This window comes from Euleptes europaea, chromosome 11 (assembly GCF_029931775.1).
Source record: "Euleptes europaea isolate rEulEur1 chromosome 11, rEulEur1.hap1, whole genome shotgun sequence".
NCBI lineage: Eukaryota > Metazoa > Chordata > Lepidosauria > Squamata > Sphaerodactylidae > Euleptes > Euleptes europaea.
Window position 1 is genome coordinate 20,241,488 of NC_079322.1, and position 23,356 is coordinate 20,264,843.

General features: G+C 42.7%; 1 protein-coding gene across 1 annotated transcript in view; it reads right to left on the reverse strand.

The window, feature by feature from the left end:
• Positions 1-9,299: 9,299 nt before the first annotated feature.
• RALA (RAS like proto-oncogene A) overlaps positions 9,300-23,356 on the reverse strand; it is a 44,871-nt gene continuing 30,814 nt past the window's right edge. The window contains exons 4-5 of the mRNA XM_056857549.1: positions 15,151-15,325; positions 9,300-9,489 (exon numbers count right to left, since the gene is read on the reverse strand). Of these exons, the coding sequence (XP_056713527.1) occupies positions 9,367-9,489; positions 15,151-15,325 (298 nt within the window). The 3' untranslated portion in view covers positions 9,300-9,366. The remainder of the gene's footprint in view (positions 9,490-15,150; positions 15,326-23,356) is intronic.

The window sequence follows — 23,356 nt, forward strand, 5'->3', positions numbered from 1 at the left end:
AGGTTCAATCCCCAGCATCTCCAGTTAAAGGGGCTAGGCAAGGTGATGTGAAAGACCTCTGCCTAAGACCCTGGAGAGCCGCTGCTGGTCTGAGTAGACAATACTGACTTTGATGGACCAAGGGTCTGGTTCAGTATAAGTCAGGTTCATGTGAAGGCAGAAAAGCTCCTTTCCAACTTTGGAATGCAATCCTGTGTCTTTGATTAACGTGAGCTGGTTGGAAAGACACATGCATGAAAAGCAGGATATAAATAGACCAATCACCTATGCACTGTAGGTCTTGGGTGTTATGAAGCATACACCTAGATAAGCAGTTTCATAGGATAGCCATGTTGGTATGCAGAAGAAGAGCTAGATTCGAGTCCAGTAGCACCTTATAGACCAACAAGATTTTCGGGATATGAACTCAAGAGTCAAAGCTCCCTTTGTCAGATAAGGTGCTATTGGACTTGAATCTGGCTCTGGTTAAGTACATAACTTCTTTCCACTCAGTCTGATAAGTTTGAAACTCCAGTTAGAAATCAGTTTGTGCTGTAGTTAGAACAATGGTACTCAATTAGCAGCTCACAGAGGGCCACACCTGCAATTAGCATCAACCAAAAGAGCCACATTTGCTTCCTTCCCTGGCGTAAGGCTTGCTCCTCAGGAAGGCTCACAGCTTGACTGTTTGTGCAGCGGCAACTGTTTCAAGGTGGGAACCATCTGCTAACTGCAAGTCCTGCCAGGCAATGGCCTTGCCCACTTTCCTGCAACATCGGACAGGTGCCACTTTGGGGGAATCGTGCTCAGAAGAACTGGAGCTCCTGATTGAGTATCAGAGTTTGAATGTTGAACTGGGGAGACCAGGCTCAAATGCCCACTTGCCATGAAGCTTGCTAGGTGGCCTTAGACCAGTCATTTGCTCTCAACCTAACCCTACATCACTGGGTTGTGAAAATAAAGCAAAGGCAAAGAGAACCATGTGTGACTGAGCTCCTTAGAGAAAGGGTGGAATAAAAACATACTAAATCACGATCCACGTTGCCCCTTGCTAGAGATTTACAACGTGTGATTCAGAAGCCAGCAGAGATGCTTGCAGGGAGACATGCCCTATGCTTGCATTTTCCCCCATCTGGGGAGGTGCCCCTGTAGGTGACAATTCCTGCTACTTCTGCCTGGGAGCTTCTGGGTCAAAAGCAGACAAGGGACCTTACGTAAAAACTCTCCCTGTTCTATCTTTTCCCACGGGGCAAGACCCATGCATGGGAAGAGCCCCCCACAACAAGCTGCCTGAGACATGCCAATTCCAACCTGATACAGTAATTTTAAAAAGAAGTTAAGGCAGTCATGACAGCAAAAGCTGCTGGTTGAAAGGCTTGGTGTGAAGAGTGGAGCATGTATCACGTGGCCCTGCCCACACTGTCACTACACCCATCGCAGCCTTACCCTTCATGGCCAGGAAAAATCATCATAAAATAAATTCCACAGAAGGGCATTAACTTTAAAGTCTTTGCTGTTGAAACCACATGATACAAAGGCGATGGGTTCCATTTAACTTCTGATTTGTTGAGAACGGACAGATTTGGTTTTAGTATAAAATGTATCTATCATTTGAGTTTGTATGCTGTTTTTCTGTCTGCTGATCAGTTTTTATAAAGGGAACAGCACTGTAGCTGTAAATGTGTCTCCCCCCCCCCCCCCGCAATATGGTATGTATTCTCAGCCTTTTAGCTAAAATCAAATGTAGTATTATATGGTCTTTATTTAACTGTTCTCTAATTGTGTGATCCAGTTTTAGTTAATGATTTATTGTATGCATTTTACTGGTCTCTTTATATAAATTTGTAAGCCACCTTGAGTCTCATTGAGAAAGGCATAAAATAAAAAATAAAATAAAATAATTGAGCTTTTTGCTGTGGATGCACAAGTTCTTGGACTTTGTCAGAGCATCATTGATGCGGGTTGCCGCAATCCATGCTTCTGCTGACCTAAGAAAATAAGCCAAATGCAAACCACCTCACAAAAATGACATGTTGTGAAACAATCCATTTTCTGTTGGGTTGCTGAACGCGTAGGGCTTGACTACACTTTTGACATCTATAACAAGATAGATTTACAAGTACCCTCAATCTGGCATGAAAACCTAACTTTCCACCTTTTTTTCTTTTTGCCAGTCACAGTTTGAAGTGTAAGCAGCAGGATCTTTCATCCTGCCCAACCTTGTTAGCAGCACTTCTAGTGCTGGAAGATAATATCGGTTAATTAGAGTTTAAATCAGTTAGAGCTAGCTATTCACTCATTAAAGTGCGTATTTGTTTCTCTGATGAAGGAAATTAAGATAAAAAGCTCTCATAAAATGGTTAATTGAAATGCCCAAGGAAGAAACAAATCCTTGCAATCACATGTTTGCATACTGTTGGTCATTTTAGCAACTACAGTTAGCCATATAAAATCTCAGTATAGTCATATATTTAGAAATGCAAGTTGCTGCGCGTTAGCCTGATTGTGATTTATATCCATGTATACTTTCCATGTCTCTGGCTAGAGTCCAGTTTCCTATACAAAAAGTAACATTTAAAAACTGATCCTGTGGCCCTGGCAGAAATAGGAATTTGTGCACAATATGTTTTACAAAAGGTCGCTTGTCTAGTTACAAGGGAACAGTTACAATGACACCAACTTTCAAGAAGACAGAATTGCTGCTGTATGCATTCAAAATTGCTTCAGCTTAAGCTGTGTACTTTAAAGTTTATATACATGTGGATGTGCCATTGAGAATGTGAAATGTGTCCAGATGTTTTACTTCAAGCTATTGTTGACTCATTGACTCAGGTCTGGTCATAACTCATGAAGGGAGTTTCAATTATATATAGCTTAAAATGTTGCCCTTCCATCCAAGCCGGGCCCAAGGAAAGGGAGTTAATCACAGATGATCCTTTTCATGAACAGATATGCTCCAAAGAGAACAGGCACAATCCACACTTATTGGGATTTTCCTGCATGTAAATACATACCCCAGGAGCCCTGTGGCGCAGAGTGGTAAGCTGCAGTACTGCAGTCCAAGCTCTGCTCACAACCTGAGTTCGATCCCGACAGAAGTCGGTTTCAGGTAGCCGGCGCAAGGTTGACTCAGCCTACCATTTTTCCGAGGTTGGTAAAATTAGTACCCAGCTTGCTGGGGGTAAAGGGAAGATGACTGGGGGAGGCACTGGCAAACCACCCCGTAAACAAAGTCTGCCTAGTAAACGTTGGGATGTGACGTCACCGCATCAGTCAGGAATGGCCCGGTGCTTGCACAGGGGACCTTTAAATATATTATTTAAATACGTATCCAGCTTGCTGGGGGTAAAGGGAAGATGACTGGGGAAGGCCTTGGCAAACTACCCCGTAAACATAGTCTGCCTAGTAAACGTCAGGATGTGACATCACCCCATGGGTCAGGAATTACCCGGTGCTTGTACAGGGGACTACCTTTACCTAAATACATACAGTACTGGGTTACATGGATACAAGAATATATACACTGTTACATTTATTTTAGTAGTACTTAAACATGGTCATCATTATCTAAGTTAAATCCAAATGATCCCATATTTAGGAGTATCCAAAGTCTTACACATACACACAGTGAAACTTCAGATTCTCTCTTTCAAGCACAGACTCCCATGCCATATTACAAACGGCTTCATAAATGACAGTCCACTCTTCTCCTGGCTGTGGTAGGATGCTAGAGCCACCGTGACCCAAAGTAGGAATTTTGAAGTCCTCCGTGTTCAAAAGAGATGGCATGGAGAGAAACTGGGTCAAATAAAGATACAGAAAATTAATGTTTTGCAAGAGAAAGGTGGCCTCTTTTTCTTTTAGTAGTCCAATGAAATATGCTTTGGGGCTTCAGCAAGACAAGCTTAAGTGAGATCTTGATAACTGTGCAATCCTCAGAAAAGTTATCCTAGTCTAAGCCCATCCATTTCAATGGGCTTAGACTGGAGTAAGTCTGCATAGGAGTGCACTGGAAGACTCACTTAAGGTAATTTGCTGTCTAGGAGGACTGTGTCGTGCCTTTAATTTCTTCCCCACAATTGTTAAACAGCCTAACAGGCAAAGTACACATATTTCTTTTGGTTTATAGAGAACCTTCTTGCCCAGCTGCTTGAAACAGTTGTTTTAATATAAGCAATCAGATGATTATGTACATAAGCAAATGTTTAACAATTTTCTATCAAAGCTGACCAGCAGTATGTTACTTTAATCCCAGTATTCCTCAGCAATGGGTATCAGGACTATTATAATTTATCGCAGCCAGTAGATGGCAGTGTATTTTAGACTTATGAACAGTTAGAATACTTTAAAAAAGTGACCCTACAGCCACCCCACCCCCATGTCATTCCTCCTGATCTCATCCCCCAGGGGCAGCCTTCTCTGGAGACTAATGGGCTACAGTGGTAAGAAGGAGGTAAGGAAGTTGGATCTAACCTAATGAATTAATACCAAACCCTGTAGGGCCTCCTTCAGGACAATCCTTTTTGAAACCTGATACCATTGGTGTTTGCCATGGCCTAGAAAAACACGCTGGTCTCAAACAATCCAGTGTGGCTCCTCAATCCAAACTAGAGCTCACTAGTGGTACAGAATTGTGAAGCACATTCTCTTATCTTACCAAATTTCTGTTCAAACCCAAGCGATTAAACCGAGATTTGATATTGTTTGTACACTTAGGTTCATCATCATCATGGTTTTATTACGGTCATTTGACCAGCATTATAAAAATACAGAAATGCATGTCATCGGCCTACTTAGGTTCTCTATGTAGCTTCTGGATTTCCAGTAACATTAATCGGTAGAGGTGCCAGGTCCCTCTTCGCCATCAGCGAGAGCTTTTTGAGGCGGAGCCAGAGGAAGGCGGGGTTTGGGGAGGGGCTTCAATGCCATAGAGTCCAATTGCCAAAGCGGCCATTTTCTCCAGGTAAACTGATGTTTATCAGCTGGAGATCCATTGTAATAGCAGAACTCCAGCTTGTACCTGGAGGTTGGCAACCCTATTAATCGCTGTCTGTTCAGATATGCAGAATAAGCTCTCTCAACCAACAGGCACTGAACCAGGAAGTCAGGCCATAATTAGTTTGCACTTGTCCATAGGAACAATTTTATTTCGTTCAAATTTAACATGTATTTCTATTCTAAAAGTCACACAGTACATTGAACTATTGTAGGTACAAAGAATTGCACTTGCCAAGTTTTGGTACAATGTCATATGTTTAAGCACACTAAAAAAAGTTTAGAATAGCTAGAACAGTTAGAAGAGTTACTTATTAATGGATTTTACTTCTTAATATAATAACTGCTTTCAAGTCACAAGTGACTCATGGTGACCCCGCCCCCAGTACCATGGGGGTTTTCAAGGGCAAGAGATGAGAAGAGGTGGTTTGCCATTGCTTTCCTCTGCATAGCAACCCCAGCCTTCCTTGGTGGTCTCCCATCAAAGTACTAACTTGGGCCGTCCATACTTAGCTTGTGAGATCTGATGAGATCAGGGTAATCAGTAGGGTTGCCAACCTCCAGGTGGTGGCTGGAGATCTCCCACTATTACAACTGTTATCCAGGTGATAGAAATCAGTTCCCCTGGAGAAAACGGCTGCTTTGGCAATTGGACTCTATGGCATTGAAGTCCCTCCCCTCTCCAAACCCCGCCTTCCTCAGACTCCACCCCAAAAATTTCCAGGTATTTCCCAACCAGGAGCTGGCAACCCTAGTAATCAGTCTACTCATGCTCCTACTCACTTCTTACAGCAGTGTAATTTGTCCTACAACCTGGATGTTTCTACTTTAATTTCCTCCTGCTTCAATGGGGAAGAACCTTGATTTAAAAAACAAAACAAAAACTTCAGAACATTTGTAGAAATATTGCATCATATGAAGCTGTGAAATAAAGGGGAGCCTTAAAGATGCAAAAGTGAAATTACAAATCTTAATACGTGGTCAGTCCTTCAGTACAATGTGTATTTCTAGTTTTAACCCCCCCAAAGCACACACACAGCTACTCTCATTTCCTTCATCATTAAAACCCAAGTGTTTTACAAGGGGAAGAGATGGGATGAAAGACCCTGAATGAACTCTTTTGGCCAAAGACCACAGTCAGAACAACATGGGCATAATGCTGAGGCCGTATCATTTGCATCACAAACACTTTGGTCATAGCTGTAGGCAGTGACTAGTACACACTGGTTTATGGCATAAGAGTGATCTATTTAGCAAGAAAGCTGAGTTAGTGAAACCTTGTTGAATGGATATCCACATGTAGGCTTAAAGTGTCATACGTGTATAAGTGAATTCATGTTCAGCCAGTGGCATCTTTCTGCTCCCTTAGATGTCTGTAGGCTCTACTATATGCAGGAGCAATGGCAGATCCCTGTCAACTGGGTAGGTGGGGGAAACGCTCCTGATTTAGCACTGAAACAGTATATACACACCTATAGTTGATGACACTTTGATAATTGTGCCTAAGTTAGGTGTGATTTAAAACATTTCGTTCATATAGTTCTTAACACTATACCAGTATGATAAGCTAAGCAACACTTCTCTGCTCCCAAGGCCACCATAGCAACAAGACATCGAGGCCGATGTTTTACTTCACATGTTCTTTTCATCGAGGCTGGCACATTCTGCACTAAAAATCCAATGGAGGTCTGAAGTCGGTGCACATTTGCATAGATTACAGATTAGTTTGCAATCTGTTTCAGTTGCAATACTGGAATGAAGTTCAGTTATTTTGGATGGGAAAAGAAGAAGTTTTTATATGCTGATTTTCTCCTTTTTTAAGGACTCTCAAAGTGGCTTACAACAGACACCTTGTGAGGTAGGTCGGGCTCAGAGAGTTCGGTGAGAACTGCAACTAGCCCAAAAGGGCCAAGAAGAGACCCCAAGCAAAAGCACAGAGCTGAACAGGGCAACATAACTGTCTGCATTGTATTTTGCCATGTGCTAGCACAGAATACTATAGACTGACTACCTCACAGATCTGTTGTGAGGATAAAGTGCAGCAAGGGCACTTTGGGTCCCCACTGGGAATCGAGACACAAATGAAATAGAAGAGTTGGTTTTTATATGCTGACTTTCTGTACCACTTAAGGGAGACTCTAACCAGCTTACATAACCTTCCCTTCCCCACAACAGACACCCTGTGAGGTAGGTGGGGCTAAGAGTGACTTGCCCAAGGTCACCCAGCTGGCTTCATGTGTAGGAGTGGGGAAACAAATCAGTGCAACAGATTAGCCTCCGCTGCTCATGTTTAGGAGTGGGGAATCAAACCCGGTTCTCCAGATCAGAGTCCACCGCTCTTAACCACTACACCACGCTAGCTAGTTTCCACAGACCCACTGACGATTAAGGGCTTCCCTCTCCAAAGAACCAGTTTCCACAGACCCACTGACGATTAAGGGCTTCCCTCTCCAAAGAACCAGTGGTACGACCTCTGCAATACAACCTCCCAGCTATCAGATTCAATACAACATGCCCTGGACAAGTTCAGCAGAGATGGCAACGCTGTTCTACTAGAATGGGAAGGGTTATAATTAGCATTCCACAAACATTTTTTAAAAAATGAACGTTTATTCAGTCAATGGCTCAAATAGCAAATAAAAAGAATCTGATAAGGCATCAGCCTATGACAATTGCTTCTGTGTGTCCATTGGCTTCATAACACCTTGGTTCCCATTACACAAACAACATCACAATGCTAGTGGTTAAACTCCCTGGTTAGACAGAGTGGAAATGGATACACACTAAAATGAGGACCAACCTGCTTGGCCAGGCACATCAAGAAACTAATTCTGCACACGGTAGCTTCTACTGGAGAATGTACATACAAAAATTCCTTAATATTAACAAGAGTGTTTTCTAGAGCCAAGTTTCTACTGTCTACTTGTTAGCATGTTACATACATGTGTTGTCTAGTTTACTCAGACACACTTCCAACTGTCAGTTTAAGTTTACACAGGTATATAAAAAGTTTTTGGAACAGATCTAACTTTCCTCCAAAAAGGCTTCAAAGCCTCAAAAGATACTAATGTCTTTAGCTCAATTCCACATACTAACATTGTGCTAGTATTTTCAAATGTGGTAGAGTTTTGATGACAACGTATTGATGAAGGGTTTCGGAAGCACACTGTAAACCTTTCTGTACTGCTGAGTAGGACTGATTGTTCAATATTAACTAGCAAGAAGTAGTTAAAATGCTTTTCCCACTAAGAGATTAACAGATAACATTACAACGGTTTTAGCATCACTGCACCGTGTACTCAAAGGCTTAGAATGAAGCTCATAAAGGGCAACAGTTTGTCAGAATTTCCCCAGACATCCATAAGGCGACCTCATTCACAAAGACTGAAACATCACACTGTGTATCCAGCCCTAGAGAAATAATCTTTCCAAGTATCTAAGCATTAAGTAATTGCCAGAGGACATGTTCAGAATATTTGCACATTAAGACAGACATGTTCACTTCAGAATGAAGTGTGCTGCAACACCCTCTTCATTTTAAAATTTAAATGTCAGATGTGTATGGGTATGTCGGCCCTTTCCGTTTAAGTTCTCTTTCACTAATCACAGGTAACAGTATGCTCTGGGTTGCTTTCAAGATCCAGAGTATGGCACACTTTTCTGATCAGAGATACTGCTAACAAACAGCTAGTTTGCAAGATTACTCACAAACCACACACCATTCTAAAGGATATAATTTCACAGTGATGCAGACACCTCAATACATCACAGTGAAGTTATACCCGCGATTACATTAATTTTTTTTTAGTTTTTTTAAATTAAGGCATATTCAAATATCCTCACATGAATCTATATACCATTTGTCTAAGCTAATTCCATGTATAAATGACTCCCGATAGAAGCATCAGAGAACAGAGCCTGGTTCTCTTCTCTAATTTGCATAATATTATAATAGCAAAAGAAAAAGTTATACTACCTTTGCTTAGTTTTGACCACCGCAGTAGTTTTTCAAGGCAGTAGAAGACAAAAGTGAAGATTTGGTGATATAAAAGTGTACGCTTTAAGAGAAACCATAGAAAGTAATGCTTTGTTTACAGTTCAGGACAGACTGCCCATGGGAAATACTCTACATTCAGAAGAACCATGATAAGCGGCAGCAAAAATATGAAATGGGATGAATTCTGCTTCTCTTGAAGCCACATTAAAAACTTTCAGTGAAATACTTTCAGTGCTGTCCCAATTCATGCTTTATGTGGTACATGTTTAAGTGGTACCCTACAATTCCCAAACTGTTAAGAGTAATTTCAGTCATAGGAGCCTTCAAATGGCATGCTTATAAGTTATGGATTTTATTAGGATGGTCAAAATAGGAAAAAGTATTTGGAGCTTTGATTATAAAATGCAACATCTTTCTCTGATCCTCTTGGCTAGGCTTTTTCTTTTCTTTTTCCCATTCTTCTCTTTGCTGTCTTCCATCTTTCTTGCTCTAATTTCTCGCATTAAGTCAAAAAATACCTAGAAAGATCAAGACAGATGTTAGTACACATGCATGAACACGATATTGCATGAAGTCAGGTCTCCAACTGTTCTTTTAACCAGTTAGTAAGCCAATCAGAAGTCAATGAGTCAAGAGGGTCTCCCCTATTCCTTTCCCCAGTGACTGGGAAGCTTAAAACTCTTTCTTCCCTGATCCTCTAGTACAGAGGTTCCCGAACTTTTTGAGTCATGGAGCACTTTTCAAGAGAGAAATTTGTCACGGAACACTAATTTTCACATAGCACCTATATACTAAACCAAATGACAGTAGTATTTTTCTTTCAAATCTCTTCATGGAGCACTAGGAAATGTTTCGTGGAGCACCAAGTGCTTCACGGAGCACAGTTTGGGAACCTCTGCTCTGGTACAATTCCTTAGAAACCACAAAAAACACAAAAGTGTGTCTACATTGTCAAACCATTGTATTGTGGTTACAGGTGTGTGTGTGTGTGTGTGTGTGAAGTGCCATCAAGTTGCAGCCAACTTATAGCAACTTGGTAAGGTTTTCAAGGCAGGAGACTAACAAAGGAGGTTTGCCATTTCCTTCCTCTGCCTAGTGACCCTAGTATTCCTTGGTGGTTTCCCATCCAGGTACTACCCAAGGCTGACCCTGCTTAGCTTCTAAGATCTGACGAGATCAAGCTATCCTGGGCCATCCAGGTCAGGGTGGTTACAGATATGGTGGTACCTACTGAAACCCACTCCTCTATGCAGTCATTTAAATCCCAGGAGACCCATTCTATATCAATTTTGGCATTCCCAAGTCCATGTTAAGTTCTCTCACCAACCTTTCTCTGCTTGCTGAAAGTGATATAGTATCTACTTGTGTTAGAATCCTTTAACCTATTTATGCATATACACCTGCGGCCTATTTTGCATCAAATAAAGCACAAATAAGTAGGCTAAGCATACTTCATAAAGATGAAACGCACCCATGAAAATTCAGGAGATGGTGACCCTACAAATTTGAAGCTTGCTAGTCTACCTCACGCATGATCCAACTATAGCACTGGTTCCCAACCAGGGGTCCGTGGACCCCCAGGGGTCCGCGAGAACTAAATTAAGGTCCGCGAAACAAAGTTATGAACCCATAATAAATTAATATTTTCAATTAAAAGTTCTGTTATAAAAATATATATTCAAATATTATTCTAAGTTTAATGTTTAACTAACAGTTATGATTAAAGTTTATTTTCAGATTCTCTGAATTTTTATTTTGAACCTTGGGGTTCCTGCACCGAACAAAAAAGTCCTAGTGGTCCCTGGTCAAAAAAAGGTTGGGAACCACTGAACTATAGAAACAAGTATGGTTCAGGATGGTTTCACTTATATGCCAAGTAAGCCGTCACTGTCCAGTACAAGCCTGAACACAAGAAGTTACCACTTGAGAGTAAAGAACCTGTTCCTCCAGTTACGAGTTTAAAAACAACTTCTAGGAAACAGTGGTTATCACAATACAGTCAGTAACAATTCAACATTGCAATCTTCAGTGTAACTAAACCAAGTTACATCTTGCTGACCCAGTTTCTCATATGCGAGTTTTTAAAAAGGACTTTCCTGTTATGCAGTCAGGTTTGAATGTAGGTCAGAAAGGAGAGGTTTGCATATTAAATCACTAAGCCCCTTAACCTTCTGCCATTTGAACAACAGATTTTCTCCAAGGCAAGAGCTAGTACATCGAACCACAAGACTATGGAGATTAGAAAGATCTGTACTTTAAAAAAAATGTAACAAAAAGCTTTGTCCCTGCATCAAACAAGCAGATTAAATTCCACTCCTATGTATCCCAAAGCCAGACTTCTAGTCAATTGCACTAATATTTTTCATGGGGACTGTACACTCAAATTATTCAATTGAAGAATGAATACTTCAGGGTAACTGATGAGTCTTGGCAGTCACTAGTTCCTCATCCACAGCTGCAGCACACTTATGCTTTAAGTCATATTTCCTGTGACTGAAGAAAATCAGAACCAACCCTGTGGAGAACTGCCACTAACTATGCCGCTCCAAGAATAGGATTGATATCACCCCTACCTTACACAAACAGCCAGGATGGCCTCTTCCGAGATACTCCTCAAAGAGCGTTATGCTCTTCTGATGCCAACTTATTAGTGGTCCCCAGCCCAAGAAGTAGGGTTGCCAACCTCCAGGCATTCCCTGTTCCACCTGTTCTACCTTGTTTCCATCTTGGCCCTGGCTTTCGACTTCCTCACCTGGCTGGCCTGCTACTGCCACCACTAGTATTGTAGTTGCCATCTGTGTTTGGATTTTAACTCACTATGTAGATTTTATTTAAGTTTTAATTGTACCCTATTATGTATTATCGTTTTGTTATTTTTAAAGTAAATGTATTAGTGTTATCATTGATGTGAGCCACCCTGAGCCTGGCCCTGGACAGGAAAGTTATACCAAAAAATCAGCACGAGGGCTCTGCTTTTAAACATAAGATCATATTCACCAATTGCCAGTTGCAAGTTTCCCTTATTTAAGTAACACTATATACATTGAAATCAAAATAAACATTTAAACAAGATAATACAAAGTGTTCAGTCACATCATTCAATTTCAGAATCAGTTACTCAAGTGTAAGCTGTTAAAGAGTCCGTTACTCAAGTGTAAACTGCTAGAGAGTCCAAATGAAATTCAAAAACAAACCAAGGTATAAATCATGCTGTGGCTGTCTTCTTGCAGCCAAAAGTCAAACCAAGGTGTAAATCACGCTGTGGCTGCCTTCCTGCAGCCAAAAGTCAGGGATTCTGTATGGCTTGTGAGCATCAAAGTTCAAAACAAAAAGTCATACCGGAGTTCTCACGGTCAAGAACACCACAAAATAGAACAACGTAAAGTCCAACTCAACGACACCCTAGGTTGGTGCTCGTTTCGTGTGCTTCATCAGTAAGTTGGCTTTCCTTTTAGATATTTATCTGAATTCTTTGTGGGAAATTGCCCACGTTGTGTTATTCAGGTATGAAACCTCTGTAAAGAAAAAATACATTTATATTGTTTTTATACTACATTTCTTACTATACAATGGTGTTCAATAGTATAATTAATGCTGTAACACATTCTCATTGCTAAATTGTAATAATCCCACATTATACAATAATGTTGTTACTTTTATCATTACATTGCATTACATAATTGCGTGGTCCCACACATACCTTAATACATTGTTTGATGACCAAATAAGGTTCTGTCAGTGTGTTATGTTCTAAACCTCATACAATTAAATAGCATTAGGCAAGGGGCCATGGTAAGTAACAGCTGCTGCTGATTACTGTTTCATCTTAAAGGTATATCAGGCTAAAAAAAATATTTATTAATTGCATGGCTTTATAAAAAACAGGATAGATCAAATTCAGTGTTGAGACCTGTAGGCATCAATGTTTTGAACAGGTGTATAAAGTACATTTCCTTCCTGAGTAATATCTTTTTTATATCTCGAGAAGCAAAGGGTTTGGGAATATATTGCCAAATGACAAAGAAAAATAAATCAGTGTCAGAGTGACCCTTATTAAGATAATGTGACACAAGTGGTGCGTCTAATAATTTTGCGCGAATCCTGGTCCTGTGTTCACCTATGCGTAATTTGAGGGGGCGGGACGTGGACCCTATGTACATCAAAGAACATGGACACAGAATTCCATAAATGACATTCTGGGACTGGCAATTAGTAAATCCTTTTAAAGTAAGTTTAAAGTTAGATGCTGAAGAACTAATCTCCTTGATAGGCAAACTGAAAACACAAGAGGAACATGATCCACACTTAAAGTGCCCCCTGACATTGATGATAGGTTTCTTAGGTGGCATCAAGTCTGTTTTAAAAAATCTGTTCTTACGCATAGGTGAACACAGGGCCAGGATTCGCGCAAAATTATTAGACGCACCACTTGTGTCACATTATCTTAATAAGGGTCACTCTTGCCTAATGCTATTTAATTGTATGAGGTTTAGAACATAACACACTGACAGAACCTTATTTGGTCATCAAACAATGTATTAAGGTATGTGTGGGACCACGCAATTATGTAATGCAATGTAATGATAAAAGTAACATTATTGTATAATGTGGGATTGTTACAATTTAGCAATGAGAATGTGTTACAGCATTAATTATACTATTGAACACCATTGTATAGTAAGAAATGTAGTATAAAAACAATATAAATGTATTTTTTCTTTACAGAGGTTTCATACCTGAATAACACAACGTGGGCAATTTCCCACAAAGAATTCAGATAAATATCCAAAAGGAAAGCCAACTTACTGATGAAGCACACGAAACGAGCACCAACCTAGGGTGTCGTTGAGTTGGACTTTACGTTGTTCTATTTTGTGGTGTTCTTGACCGTGAGAACTCCGGTATGACTTTTTGTTTTGAACTTTGATGCTCACAAGCCATACAGAATCCCTGACTTTTGGCTGCAGGAAGGCAGCCACAGCGTGATTTACACCTTGGTTTGACTTTTGGCTGCAAGAAGACAGCCATAGCATGATTTATACCTTGGTTTGTTTTTGAATTTCATCTGGACTCTCTAGCAGTTTACACTTGAGTAACGGACTCTTTAACAGCTTACACTTGAGTAACTGATTCTGAAATTGAATGGTGTGACTGAACACTTTGTATTATCTTGTTTAAATGTTTATTTTGATTTCAATGTATATAGTGTTACTTAAATAAGGGAAACTTGCAACTGTCAATTGGTGAATATAATCTTATGTTTAAAAGCAGAGCCCTCGTGCTGATTTTTTGGTATAACTGTGGTTAATACAGCATAGATCCTGGACAGGAAAGGGCATGATAAACGTCTAATAAAATAACATTAAAAATAAAATAAAATAAAATAAATAGTGGTTTGAGTGTTGGGAAGGAGTCCCCATTGTCATGCTTGTGGGTACCATGGCATCTGCCAACACCTTTCCTGGGACCCCTCAAATGTTTTTAGTAAATGGGTGGGGCTTTTACCCACTAAGGCTTCTGACTGGCTATTGGAGCTCTGACTGGCTGTGTAGATGTTTAAAAATGTTGTTTTGGCAGCAGCTACCACCTCAGCATCAGGATCTTCACATTGTGACTGAAAATAAGCTGTAGCTGCCACTGTATGGCTGGCTCCGCTTCCAATGGCAGCCATTATGTGGCTGTGCCCACCATGCTGTGTCAGAAATCCACAGGTGCCCACAGGCTCAGAAAGGTTGGGAACCCCTGGACTAGGATCTGGGTGAGCCAAGTTTGAATCGCCACTCTACTGCAGAAGCTTGCTGGGTGATTGCGGGCCACTTGCATACTCTCACCCTAGCCTACCTCACAAGGTTGATGTAAAGCTAAAATGAAGGAAAAGAGAATGAGGTAAGCTGCTTTGGGTCCCCACTGAGGACAAAGGTGAGGCACAACCAAAGAAATTCAAGTCCACAGAAGAAACTTACTGCTGAGACACGCAAAGTTTACCTGTTGCTCATATATGTTAGAATATTCATTCTGAAGAATGAGTGATCCATAAATAAGTCAGTGTAGGAGTCATTCATAATTCATTTGATGGGAAACCACCACATAAATCACTAGCCTTAACAGGAATGATGTACTTAAAGTGAAACCAATACTAGAAGTTTATAAAAATATATTTGGAAAAGCTCCAGTTGTACCTTGTCAACATTAGCCCGTGTTTTAGCAGATGTTTCCACATAGTTAACATTCCAGTGATCAGCTCTGTTCTTTGCTTCTTCTACAGAAACCTGCCTTTTATCTTCCAAATCTGATTTGTTACCAACTAGCAAAAACGGAACATTCTCATCTTCTTTTACTCTTAAAATCTGCTCTCTGGAAAAAAGAGAGGAAAAAACAGATTTCAGATCTATGCAATTTAGCCCTCTTTGATCAAGACATAAATAAGCAAGATGACAGTTGAATTACAACCTCACTAAAGTACGTTTTGCTGTTTATCATAAGTGGCATAACTGCTCACCACAGCAATTATAATCTAAGACCGTTACAGCAGAGAACATAAGACCGTAATGGAGAATTATGATGAAAATATGGGGAAAATATAGGTAAGAATATGGCTGTCTAAGAAAGGAGGGATTTAAAAGAACTTGGTTTTACGGACACAAATTTGGTGACAGATAAACATGGCAGAAAGCAAAATACAGGACTGGGTGAATTTACAAAAGTGCTAACAGACACTGTAGGAGATGGGTTGTGTAGGAATTTGCAGCTTGACATGACACATATAGTGAATATGAATGCAAAGCCATTGTATGTTCAGATCCAACAGTGTGGGGAGAGTGAAGAAGAACAGAGAAATTTACCTGCAACAATGAATGGGAAAGGCCAAGACAATCAAGATTAGACTAATGAAATGGCTGGATACTAAACTGTGCTACAATTTGCATGGCTATCCCAGATTTCACACCCTAGATGTCAATTAATACAGTCACTTGTGCTACGACATATCGGCCGATAGGCTTCCCAAGCAATACAGTCAACCAAGTAGTCTTGCCACTTTAAAAACAGGTTAATGTATTGGTTCTTGTAGGTTATCCGGGCTGTGTAACCGTGGTCTTGGTATTTTGGTCTACCAAGACCACGGTTACACAGCCCGGATAACCTACAAGAACCAATGAACTCTGACCATGAAAGCCCTCGACAAGGTTAATGTATTATTTTATTTTGCACAAAACACTAATAATTCATACTATCTGTGACCATTAATTCCTGTGTCCCAATACATGGGATTCCCCTCCTAAAAGAACACTTCAGAAGATAGTACATATCCACTGTAACCCTTTTGTGCTGTCATAGGTACTCCAGGAAAGCCAGTAGGAAAGCAGAGATGGAGGGCCTCCGTGAAGTCTGTTTGGCTACTGCTTGCCTCTGAAAAAATAGCCCACACATATACACACATTCACCTGGTAGCTGCCACCACCTGTCAGAGTCTGAGGCAGAGTCTGACAGGCCCACTTCTGCATACATTACACACATGCCCCTCATTCAGTTAAACATGCAGGCTGGCTCACTTAAACAGCTGGCATTCATAAAACCCCTGACTGCACACGCCCACAGGGAAGAGCTGCACCTTCAGTTCCTTCCAAAACAAGAATATGTGGCAGTAAGTTAAAGTCACCTGTTGCAGGGAAGGAGGGCAAGTCATGTGAATGCACAGATGACCACTCTGAGAACAACAGTTCCAAGCACAGATGACCACTCTGAGAACAACAGTTCCAAGTACTTTGTGGTCTCTATACAGAGCCCGGGTAGCTGCTCTGCAAAGCTCAGGAAGAGGAATCTTCCTGCTAAAAATGATGTGGCATCAGCTTAGGAAGAATGACCTCCAAGTCCCAGGAAGGTGTTTGTAAGGCTGGATGGCCTCTGTGATCCAGTGCAAGGACACAGTCACCCTTTCTTTTAGCACAAGAAGTCTGGGTTTTGTCTGAAGGAGACAGTTTTGTTCAGTGCATAAACCAAAGAATAGAGAGCCCTCTCTGCTTCTGAGGTTGCAGTTGGGAACATGACAAAGAACATACAACCCAAAATCAGCTTTATACAGAAAACTTATATCTGGGTGCAGGACCACCTTATCCTTGCGGATTTATAGGTAGGGAGGGTCTAAGCAAGGAGTGCAGAGTTCACTGGCCCTCTTTGCCAAACAGATTGCCTCTAGAAACAATGCTTTTAGGAAGAGGAGCTCCTAGATCACACATGGCCAAGGGTTTCAGTGGCTTGCCCATCCACTGATTTCGGGAAAGCTGTAGCTCCCATACCAGTGCAAGTTGCCTAACTGGAAAATGTGGGTGAACGGGACCCTTGAACTGCATCACTGAGGGCTGAGTGAAGAATGAATGACTCTAGAGACTGAGAAACATAAATGACAGGCAGATGGACCATAAGAGATAAGCATGCCAATCCTATAGACTTGAGATGTAGTATGTACTCTTCTGATGGAGGTCAGAAGACAAGCGGATGGTTCCCGTATCTGTCAAGAAGCAAAATTACTTCCATTTACCCTCATAGGACTGTGTGGTAGAAGGATTCCTGGAATTCAGGAGGACCTCTTTTAGAGCATCAGGGAATAGGTACTCAGTTGTATCTGCCCAGCCACTAGGTTTGGGTGTCTGTGAATAGGATCCTGCCATGTTTAGTGACAGGAGATCTAGAACCTTGAGCAGATGAAGGATGTTTCCCCTGCCACCTGCAGATATTTGGTAAACCAAGGTTGGTGCAGCCAGTATGAAGGGAGGGTGCAGTCCCTCACTATCATTTCAATGACTACAGATAGGAGGGAAAACAGAACTGACATCCCAGAGAAAGAAGGCATCTCCTGTGGAATAACAACCTACACCTGCTCTGGAGCAGAACTCTGGGTGTTGACTGGAGAGGCTAACAGGTCTACTTGTTGTGTGCCGCAGTGAAGGAGATTAGTTATAGGTACCTGTTATTCAGGGTCCACTCATTTGTCATAGCCCTGTGGCAACTGACAGGATTTGCCAGAATGTCATCCACATTACTGGTTGACCACAACCCTCTGATGCATCAAGTACATCATCTGTTCCGCACTCACCAAGTTAGGTTCAGGGTGACAGATGATGTTCTGCCATGTTTTGTTCATGTAATACATAGTGGCTATGTTTATCTGACCACTTATGTTCGTGCCTTTCTTTCCAGGCTGCAGGGCAAAGTAAGGCAACCAGCTACAGGCGACTGATGTGGAGTTTCCTTTCTAGAGGAGACCAAGGTTGACTAATGGTGTCCCTGCAACAGTGGGCACCCCATCCCCAGAGGGAATCCTCACTCGCAAGGATCTAATATTGCAAGGGCAGCATGAAGGGAACACTGTGGTTCAAAGCTGGAATGGCAAGTCCACCATCAGATCATAGCACCAGAATCGGTGCTTGGAAACTTCGTCTTGAGAGCCCTGCAGAGGTTGGATGTTCTTGCTGAACCAGCCCTGTACAAATCTCATCTGCAATCCTGCAAAATGTACCATGACATTAGATGTTGCTATGAGTCACTGAAACAGTCTTACCTTCTGTGTTGGACTGTGGAGAAAGTGAAATGCAATGTTAACAATTGTGCTGATTCTGTCATAAAATTGTAGTCTAAAATGTAGTCTAAAATTGCCCCAACAAATTGAATAATTCTTCACCCAAAGGCCTAGCAAAGATGGAATATGCCAAGTATTTCCCATGTAAAGAAGGAAGGAACAACAAGAAGGTTGAATCAGAAGCCAGTCTATTATAAAGTAAGGTTGTAATCCCTCAATGCTGAAATTGTGCAGCAATCACTAGTGAAAACCCTCAGGGTGGTGAATAGCCTGAACAGCAATGTTTTGTACCAGTAGTGGCTATCTCCCACAGCAAACTGGACAAATTTGCAATATTGAGGCCAAACAGAGATGGGGAAGTAGGTGTTTGTGAGGTAGTTAGAAACGAACCAGGCTTCCAGTGTCAGGAGAAGGATGGATGATAGGGTCATCAGCATGAACTTCTTCAGTTCAATGCATCTGTCGAAGGTCTTCATTCCATTCTTGACCTCAGTGGCATCTTTTTGTGGGACAGTAAAGTATTTGAAGAACACTAGACCCCTTTGAGATCATGGAATAGTTTCCATCACCTCTTCCTACAGGTGAGAGTCCGTTTCATGCAAAAGGGTCAGAGAAGGGGAAAACTACTACTACAATCTTCTCTCTCTTTTGTTTTAAATACAAGGGGGGGGGGGGGGAAAGCCTGCCTCCTCAGAAGTAAGTTTCATGAAGCCATTCCCTCACACTGCTGCAACAGACAAAAGGACTACACAGGAACGAAGCCTTGTTTACTCACCGTAGAGGCTCATTCTCTTCTGAGGCGAAGGGCATCCTGATCTGTGGGGTTGTTTTCCTCTACATCCGGGTAGGCAGGACCAAAATGTTGACTTCCTGTCTCCCTTGGCGGGAAAACAGCCTGCAGGAAGCCAGTAACCGTCTAGACTAGCTAAGTTAACAGTAATCATAATAAACTCACAAGAACTTTGTTAAAACTGAGAACATCAGGAACTCACAGGATAAATGTAACTAGTAAAAAAAACCCAGAGCCCTATTGTAGGTCGTGGGTAAGTAAGTAATCACATTAATAGATTAATTGGTTCCTTGTGTTGATACTTCGTTGAATACCTGTATGGGCAGGCAGGATGCCCTTCGCCTCAGAAGAGAATGAGCCTCTACGGTGAGTAAACAAGGCTTCATTCTCCCCTGAGGCAAGGGCATCCTGACCTGTGGGACTTTGCAAGCTCCCTAATGGGTGGGGAATCATCTATTCAACGACATTTTGTAGGACACGCCGGCCAAAGGCAGCCTGCGCTGAAGACCACACGTTGACTCTATAATGTTTGACAAAGGTCGAGACTGAGGACCAGGTAGCGGCCCGGCAAATTTCTTCGACTGGTGCCTGCTTGTCAAAAGCGATCATAGTGGCCATGCTATGGAGGAAGTGGGCCATGATTCCTCCCAGAACGGGAGTGCCTGTGGCCTTGTACGCCTTCGTGATGCACCGTCTAATGGTGTAACTAATGGCCGCCATGGACATTCTTTTTTCCTTGGTGGGGTTTGAAATCCCTACAAACATGAAGTCAGTTTGTCTAAACTCAGCTGTGCAGTCAATAAATATGCGTATAGCTCTACGCAGGTCCAAAGAGTCCAAAGGCTCTACGCAGGTCCAAAGGCCATGATTTTTCCTTCGCTCCTGAAGGCTTGGGACAGAAGGATGGGAGATTAATGGGACCTGTGGAAGCGGGAACTGACTTTAGGTTGGAAGGTGGGGTCTGGAATTAATATCACCTTATCTTTGTGGGAAATGCATAGTCCTTTCCTGATAGAGATGGCTCTGAGCTCTGAGACTCTCCTGGCGGACGTGATGGCCGTAAGGAATAGAACCTTCATGCGAAGGTACTTCAGTGACACCGTCCTTAACGGCTCGAAAGGATGGGCAGTAAGGGCTTTCAGAACAAGGTTGAGGTCCCATGATGGGAATCTGTGGATTACTGGGGAATTCGTTTGAGAGACCCCTTTTAAGAAGGCCGTAATATGCCTGTGTCTTGCTATGGGGTTCCCTTCGAGAAAGGGTAGTACTGTGGACAATGCCGCTACTTGCCGTCTCAGTGTGGAAGCAGATAATTTGAGTCTAACTCCCTCTGGTAAAAACTCTAGAATGGTAGGCACGCCTGGCTGGAGAGGATTGGCCTTTTTTCGTCTGGCACACCTTACAAATGCCTTCCATGACATGTTATACATACGTCAGGTGGAAGGTCTACGGGCGTCTATGCTGGTATTGACCTCATTGGAGTATCCGCGATTTAAAAGAGCACCGTTCAAGTGCCAGGCAGTCAAACAAAACCATTGAAGGTCTGGATGTTTCAGGGGACCCTGGTGTAAAATGGCCATCGTTGGCGGTATTTGCCATGGCTCCTGGTAAGACATTCTCTTGAGATTCACAAACCATGGTCTGCGCGGCCAGTAAAGTGCTATTAGAATTACGTTGGCTCTTTGTTGGTGAATTTTGCGCAGGATCTTGGGGAGTATGGGAATAGGAGGGAAGGCATACAGCAGCTCCCTGGGCCACGAGCTCAGGAGAGCGTCTGTAGCCTCTGCCTTTGAGTGGAAGTACCTGGCGTAATATCTTGGTACCTTGTGGTTTGCATTTGAAGCGAATAAATCGACAGAAGGGGTGCCAAATCTTTCTGTGACTTGATGAACCGTTTCCTGATCTAACTCCCACTCTCCCTCGTCGACCTCTTGGCGGCTTAGCCAATCGGCTTGAATGTTGAGGGCTCCCTGTATGTGTTCTGCCCAAATTGATGGGATGTGTGTTTGAGCCCATGCAAATATCTGTGATGCCTCCTTGTGTAGGGAGGAGGATCTGGAGCTGCCCTGCTTGTTGATGTATGCTTTTGTCGATGTATTGTCTGTCCTTATGAGGACGTGGTGATGCATGATTCTGGGGACGAATTTCCACAGGGTGAGCTTTACCGCTCTGAGCTCCAGCAGGTTGATGTGAAGGTTCAACTCTGGTTTTGACCATTGTCCCTGGGTTATTTGATCGCCCATTGTGGCTCCCCAGCCTGTCAGGCTGGCGTCTGTGAATATCTGAATTGGATCTTCATGAATGTATTGGAATGTTCCGTAAAGGATCGAAGGGTTTGACCACCACTGAAGGCTCTGTCGGACCTGATGTGGAATGGGAATCGTCTTGACCTGTTTTCTTGTGATGGCTAGTTGATGTGGGCGTAATAGCCACTGTAGTGGTCGAGTTGAATCGAGCCCATGGCACTACAGAAATGCATGCCACCATTAGTCCCATGATCCTGGCTAAGGACATGAGTCTGGCGGATTTTAGTTTGGCTGTGGTAGACGCCAGTATGATTATCTTGTCCACCCTTTCCTTGGGTAGAGACAGTGAATTGAGCCTTGAGTTGATTCACACCCCCAAGTAAATCATGGTCTGTTATGGTGTGAGGGAGCTTTTGGTGAAATTTATCAAATAGCCATGTTCTTGTAGTATCTGCACAACCCTGGTTGTGTGTGACCTGGACAATTCCAGGATTGGGGCGCAGATCAGGATGTCATCCAGGTACGGGTGTACCTGGATTCCCTCCTGTCTGAGTACAGCTATCACGGTGACCAGGGTCTTGGTAAAGACCCTGGGGGGCAGAAGTCAGACCGAAAGGGAGGGCCCTGAATTGATAATGGGTGCGTCCATAGACGAAGCGCAGGTAACGCCTGTGGGAAGGATGAATAGGTATGTGGAGGTATGCCTCCGTAAGGTCCACAGCCATCATGAAGGTACCAGGGAGAAGGGACTCTATGGTAGATTTGACCGTCTCCATCCTGAAATGTTTGTGGGCCATCCTTTTGTTGATATATTTTAGATTGAGGATGGCCCTCCAGTCCCCGTTTTTCTTGGGGACTGTAAAGAAAATGGAGTATACTCCCTGGCCCCTCTGGAGGGCTGGCATCTGTTCGATGGCCCTGATCTTGTGTAGGTGTTGTATTGCTGTAAGGGTAATACTGTGCTTTCCCTTTGTGATATTGGGGAGCGCAGGAATCAGTCTGCAGGTTGGGATGAAAATTCTAGAAGGTATCCCTGTGTGACAATTTTGGAGACCCACTTGTGAGGGTTGGCCTGAGCCCACCGTGCGGCGAACTCCTGTAGTCTCCCTCCTATCTGTGTGCGATTGGTGTCACTGTGGGTTATTTTTGGGGAACTTATCCGTTCTGGATTGTGGCCCTTGGGGTCTCTGCAATCTCCCCCCCCCCCCCCGGGAAAGGAGCGGTAGTTCCATGATCCCCTAGAGGTCCCCCATGACCCCCTCCTAAAATCTGGTCTAAATCTGGGTGAGGTCCAAAAGGAAGAATATGGTGTTCTATGGTCCTTTTTTAGCTGCATTGGTAGGACCTGCTTCTTATCCTTGTTTTCGACTAAGATACTAGTTTTTCCCCAAATAATCGACCTTCCTTAACTGGGTAGGCCATCAAGGTGGTCTTGGCCTTGAAGCCTGCTGGCCAAGCTCTAAGCCAAAGGGCTCTCCTAATTGATGTAACTGATTACATTGATCTGGCCACAAATGACATGGTGTCCAGCGACGCATCAGCCATGAGTGTAGTGGCATTTAAAACCCTTTCTAGGCCCCCGATTACTCTCAGGTTATCTTTTGGAACAAGCTTCATAATCTTTTTGATCCAAAGGTATGACGCCCTGGCAAAAATAGATGTGGTAGCGCTGGCCTGTATGGCTGTAGCGGCAGCCCCGTGCGCCTTTCTGGCCAAAAAATCTGATTTTCTGTCGAGTTGGTCCCTTAAGGACCCCACCCCATCCTCCGGGACAA